Source organism: Hippocampus comes, unplaced genomic scaffold (assembly GCF_001891065.2).
Source record: "Hippocampus comes isolate QL1 unplaced genomic scaffold, H_comes_QL1_v1.1 scaffold160, whole genome shotgun sequence".
NCBI classification, from domain to species: Eukaryota; Metazoa; Chordata; class Actinopteri; order Syngnathiformes; family Syngnathidae; genus Hippocampus; species Hippocampus comes.
This window is the reverse complement of record NW_017805827.1, coordinates 251,041-257,231: the sequence shown is the minus strand read 5'-3', so window position 1 is coordinate 257,231 and position 6,191 is coordinate 251,041. Positions and strand designations below refer to the sequence as shown.

General features: G+C 45.8%; 1 protein-coding gene across 1 annotated transcript in view; it reads right to left on the bottom strand.

The window, feature by feature from the left end:
• Positions 1 to 299: 299 nt before the first annotated feature.
• Positions 300 to 6,191, bottom strand: part of LOC109526181 (H-2 class I histocompatibility antigen, alpha chain-like) — a 15,092-nt gene continuing 9,200 nt past the window's right edge. Inside the window, 8 exon segments of the mRNA XM_019887292.1 lie at positions 300 to 575; positions 677 to 731; positions 1,536 to 1,553; positions 1,666 to 1,779; positions 1,901 to 2,090; positions 2,093 to 2,229; positions 2,779 to 3,057; positions 3,170 to 3,436. Coding sequence (XP_019742851.1) covers positions 548 to 575; positions 677 to 731; positions 1,536 to 1,553; positions 1,666 to 1,779; positions 1,901 to 2,090; positions 2,093 to 2,229; positions 2,779 to 3,057; positions 3,170 to 3,436 — 1,088 coding nt within the window. The 3' untranslated portion in view covers positions 300 to 547.

Genomic DNA, 6,191 nt, shown 5'->3' with positions numbered 1-6,191 from the left:
CTGCTCACAATGGACGCTCTTTCTTTTAAAAAAAAAACAAAATCTTTATTGAACACGTCTGCTCACAACGGAGCCATCACTTCCTCGTTAACCAGAGGAAGCGTCACTTCCTCGTGTACGGAAGTCGAGAGAAGTCGAGTGGCATATTCAAGTGCGCTCGGTTTGGTCGAGAACCGAATTTCGGTCGTAATCCGAGGCCTTAAAAACTCAAAATTTTTGGTCGAAAACCGATTTGGTCGAGAACAGAGACGTTCGAAAACCGAGGTTTGACTATACAATCAAACAAGAATGCAGAGATCCCATCGAAACCATCGAGCACATTTTTGGAGGACCATAAAATCCCATTCAATCGTGACCTTGATGACATTCAGTTCTTGAATTCGCCAATTGATTGCTACAAAAAAGGCATTTTCACACAGAAACCTCAAACCCCCCCAAAACCACAAACCTTTGAGCGTGACTTAACAGAACCTAAATCGCACAGATGGTCCGCTTGAAGAAGAAAAAAAACGTCAGCGTTTTCAGAGGCGGTGTGATGAGAAAGTGCTCAGCAGGCCCACTTGTGTTCTTGACGTCTGGACGGAGAAGAGCAGAAGCAAACCGTGAACGAGAATCCACATCAAGATGTGGCCAAGAGCATTTCCAGTTTCCAAAGATCATGTGGAAGCTAACTCACTGTGCGACGGCCGCCGTGTCTGACTTGGCAAGGGGCTCGGGATCGGTGGAAACGGCTGAGGAAGTGCAAGCACAGCGTAAGATGTGAAGCGAAACAAGTCACGCTCGCGCCAAAGAATTTGCTCTGCCGAGACGTTCACTGCCGAATGAATCTTGCAGCGCTGTCCGATCTTTTCCTTGCGTCTTTTTGTCCTTCAACTGTTGCCGCGTCTGCGCTGTACAGTACGCAGCGTCATGTCACGTATTCTTTATCCTCTGCGTCAAAACAACTAATATTAGTGACATACCGGTGTCCTCAAAGGATTTGAGATGCCCAAATTAGCGTCTGACTTAAACTGTCCAATATGTCTGAAGCTCAGTGGCCATCAATCAACAGTGAGACCAAACAAGAACAAACATGTTCTACCTCATAAAATTGATTTAATGATCACATGACTGCGTGCATGTATGTATGATTTTTTTTTAATACAATTTTAGGGAGGGCTATTTGAAATGACACCTGACAACCATTATTTGTTGTCTTTTTGGGGACGGCTGAAACGGATGAATGGCATTTCTGTTCATTTCAATGGACAAAGAGGATTTTTGCGAGGCTCGTGGTTTCGGTTACGAGCGTGGCCACTCAACAAATTCAACTCGTGTGAAAGGCACCAATGTAGTTTTGTTCTTTTTTGTGCACAGCAAGAGCTTCTCACGGCGGTTCTCCATCAACATTCATGTGTGCATCGTCACGTAGCCGACTTTTCCTGCCGTTTCAAGCGACTCCTGATTCACTCTTTGGTGGCAAAGGCCTAAATCGGACCTTCGTGGAACTGCCCCGTTTATTGTGGCTCAAAGGAAACTGAAAATGGTTTACTTACATGCTGCAGAGTATTGGGCTGGAAGGAAAGAGAAAGGAAGTTAGGATGACGAGCATTTTGGCACAAGTGGCGTGAGGTAGCGATGTTCTCTTTGGATCTTCACGGCAGACCAAATGTTGGCGTCCCTCACCTTGTCTGGTCCGGCGACGCTTGGCAAGGACCGTCGCCACCCCCGCCGCCAGCAGAGCCAGGACTCCCAACGTGACCGCGATGGCCACCACCATCTCCTTGAGTTGTTCTTCTTTTTTACGTGGCAACAAAGATTTGAGCGATGAAGTGAAGCATGCGAAGGGCTCGTCACGACACCGTTCGGCAAGAGTGAATCCGAGGTGACGCAATGATTCAAGTGGGTGTGCGGCGCTCACCTGGGACGCGCGCGTTGCTCAGGATGCTTTTGCCGTCCAACTTAACGACGATGGCTTCCTCGACGCCGGCCAGCCGGAACACACATTCGTACTTGGCCTCCGCGTCGGGCGTCACCTCCACTTTCAGGTGGGCCTTGGTCTGGAAGGTTCCGTCGTGGTTGGGGAGCGTCTGGGCGGTGTCCACGGCCTCGGGCCCATCTCCACGTCCTCGTGCAGCTGCTCGCCGTCCTTCCTCCAAAAAAGATCCGATGTGCGGGGGAAGAAACCCGTCGCGTGGCAGGTGACCGGAGAGGAAGGTGTCTTCCGGAGGAGGGACACCGTGGGAAGCTCTGCCCACCGAGCGGCGAGGAGGGAGCGAACGATTTAGGGGGACAAAAGACGACGAGAGGACACGTGGGAGGACCAAAGATGGAGAGAAAGTGCGAGAAGAACTTTGCAAAGAGAAATGTGGGAGGAGAAATCATGTGAGAGGAGGAAGTAGGGACAGCATGCGCAAGAGGATGACGGTCAGGGAATGTGTGAGGGCAAAAGATGACCGGAACGCATCAGGATAAAGACGGAGAGAAAGCGTGAGCGGACAAAAGCCGGGCAAAAGGAGAAAGGGTGAGAGGGTAAAAGGGGCAACGTGTGAGAGGGGTCAACGAGGGCTAAGATGTGTGAGAGCGAAAGAACATACCCGTGAATAGAAGATGGAGGGAATGCGTAAAACGGCGAAGGAAACAGCAAGCGAGGACAAATTGGAAGCGTGCCGAGAAGGTGTGAGAGAACAACCAACGGCGAGCATGTCGAGAGGGTGAAAGAAAGCGAGAGCGTGGGAGGACGATGGACAGATGAAGAGAATGGCTGAGAGGACAAGAGAGTGTGTGAGGCCGCCGCACCTGTTCTCATCAGGAAGTCCCGCCCATTGCTCACATACGTCTTCAAGAAAACAGGACAAATCTCAGTGACGTAACTCTTGGTGTATTCTTTTAGGCCGTCCGATCGTTCCCACTTGTTCTTTGTGATGAAAGCTTCTGGATTCGCTGCGATCCATCTCATCGTTTTCCACTCAAATGAGATGAAGTCTTCTCCGTCATACCTGTACTCATTCCAACCATTCACCTCACCAGTCTCGTCATCCCATTCACAGCCATTTATCCACTGCATCATGTGAACGCCTGAAAGTGTCACGCACACGATGAACAGAGAGAAGCCAGCAGTGACATGCGTGTTTATGAGTCGGGGCACATCCGCTACGTTGTACGAGCAGAAAGTTGAACGGTAACGAACCTCCAGTTTGGTTGAAGCGCTCTTTTATGATTTCAATGTTGACCTTGAACACCTGTTCATTGCCAAGACTGACGCGCATCTCTCGCTCCCACAAGTCTGGATCCTCTACTGCGATTTTGTTCATCCAGTCCAGTTTGGCTTTTGTTTTCCGGCTCTTGCTGTCAAACTGCACAATCTGAACGCCGTCAACATACGCGACCTCCCAGAACTCTGGCAGCTTTGCAATTTGAGAGGATGCTGTGGTTAAATAACTCAGCGTATGTAGCACTGAAAGAAAAGACAAGAAAATGACCCCAATTTTATTCTTTTGCTTTCCATTCAGCAGCGTCGCACAATGCGTGTTTGACATGATTCCATCCGCTATCGGGGCCTCGACACTCTGGACATGATTGACGCCACGTTTAACAGAAGCACATTTTTACTCACAACGCTTCTCGGTGATTTGATAACCCCACACTCATAGTTTTCTCTTTTTGATTTCTTCAAAGATGTTGAATGGCCCTCACCGTTGGTTGAAACACACTTCCAAAGTAAAACAAATGACCTGACATTTTACTATTGTCATTCATTTGAAAAATAACAATTCAAATCTTTGGATTAAGATGACACATGATAACCCCCCAACGACAAAAAAAAAAAAAACAACAAAAAAATAGAACGTTATCGACTATCCACGCATGAAACTCAACGTAGGCTATACAGTGCGTTTTTCCGATGATGATGATGATTTGTAATAAATGCAATCATACCGGATCGAGATGAAAAGAGTTCTCATATTTTTCAACGGTGATTCTCAAAGTGTGACGTAATGACCACTCGCAAGCTCTTAGGAATGATGAGGCAAAAGTAACACGACGTTCGATATGAAATAGAGCAGGGGTGGGCAAACTTTTTGGATCGGAGGCCACATTGACTTTTAAAAGTTGACATGTGGGCCGGGTCAGCACAAGATATGGTACATTGAAAAAAAAAAAAACTGCATTTGTTGACGGTCCATATCAAACATGAACAGAACAAAGGAATTCAAGTATGAATCTACTTTTTTTCATGAGAACAGTGTTGTTGATCACCGATTTCAGCCAGTGCATTGCTGCAGACAGGTTGTGGTCCGACCAGCAGAAGTAGACCGATACACTAAGTATTTTCTAGTCACGAATCATATTTGCGGTGTCCAATCTTTCCTTATAACAGAATTTCCATATGTGGGATACGACTATGGTACATGTCCTTGATGAACATGCAAGTATGTGACCAACATACACGTGTGACAACACAAGGAACAAATTGCAACCATGTGTTGCCCAAAAAATGTTTCTAACACAAAAACTACAGCAAACAGTTCAGGTATGTGAACCAAATAGTCCTAACAAAGTTTGCTGGAAAATGAGACAAGTAAGAGACCTGGTGGCTTTTCTTTCCACTCACTCACTGTCTCAAACTTGACCTCTCGATCCCCACCCACGACAGCGTTGCTCAGCTGATGTCGTGCAACCAACTTTTAAAGCCAGCCAAGGGACTCTTCGAAGTCCTCCATGCTAATAGTTAGCGCCATGGAGCTAGCATTCTCCCAATTTAGCGGTGCAGTTAGCGGAAGGTTTTTCGCACCAAAACAGGTAAAGCATTCTCGGAAACGTTCATTGACTCGACTCTGTCGAGCCGCAAGCGATTCACTCTGAGCAGGGAAATTGGCAGAAAGTCTTGTAGATTTGAGTCTTTGCGACTCCAAGCGACTCCTGAATGTTTTGTATGATGTAACCCGCTTGGCTTTATCGGGTGCGTTTCACTTTCTCTTCCGCGGTCAAGACCGGTACTCTTCGTTGACATGCCATGATCTACAACAGTGTCTTTTTCCAGCCAAGGCACCTTTCTTTCGCTGAAAAAAATCCCGCGGGACACCACTAGCTGAAAATGTGAAAAAAAGCTTATTTTAACAATTAGTGTTATATTGTTGTTATAAGGGCGTTTTTTTTCATTGAAGAATAACGTCATGTTATAACACCTTGAAAAGGAATCAAATCAACATCAATCCAATATTTTATAATCTTTCATATTTATTATCACTCAGTGAGATAAAAGGTTTCGATGACCACAGATCTGATATCCTGGCAGATCATGTATTTAATAGATACATGTAAAACATGCCTTCGAGTCAAACGCACGGTACGTTGTCAACTATTGAAGCACTGGACATTTGTTGTTTCGCAAATTTCTCCATTGTGGGATAAATAAAGGTTTTCTTAACTTTCATGTGCAACACATTTGCATGAAAGCATTAATTGAGGACGTCCATTTATTTATGTTCCGACATTTACGCGCCCTGTCAATCAAGCGGCCATACCCTTTCAATGGCTGACAATAATAGGAGTGTAGTTTTTAGAAATAAAACCGCTGCCCCGGGTTTCATGAACATTTTGGTCGACCACATGACTCCATTTTCAGGTCAGGCATAGTGGTGGTGCGGTGGAGCTTCACTTTTTTCCCCAAAGTTTGAACTGGACAAAAAGTTTGAGAAACACTGCTTCAAACTATTGCAACTGGAACACAATCAAAACGGACAATAAAACCCACCAGAAATAAAATATTAATCTGTTGCTTGTCGTTGTCAACAAAGAGAGTGTCGCTAAAATGATTAGAAGAAGTCTCCAGTTCAACTCAGAACAGAATGAGAATTGAAAAATGCTCCCACGGATGCAGACACCAAAAGATCGGTGATTGGCTCATTTTGTTGTCAATCAAAAAGAGATTCCGCCTCAGAGAGATCATTCAATCATCATGCAGAAAAGCTGAGCGTCCGGGCCAGCCCATAAAAGGAGAAGGGTCCAGCTGCAGACCCGGAGGAGGCTGATTCAGGCAAAGGTAGGTTTAGGCAAGTAACTTTGCGCCGGATATGACGTCAGAAGGATGATGCCCGATTCCGAAGTAAGTCGCATGTGGATCTTAAAAAGTTTAAAAGGCCCTGTAATTGTAAGATAATTTAACAGCAAAATCAACTAAAAGTAAAACGGAGTTGTGTTATTTTAAT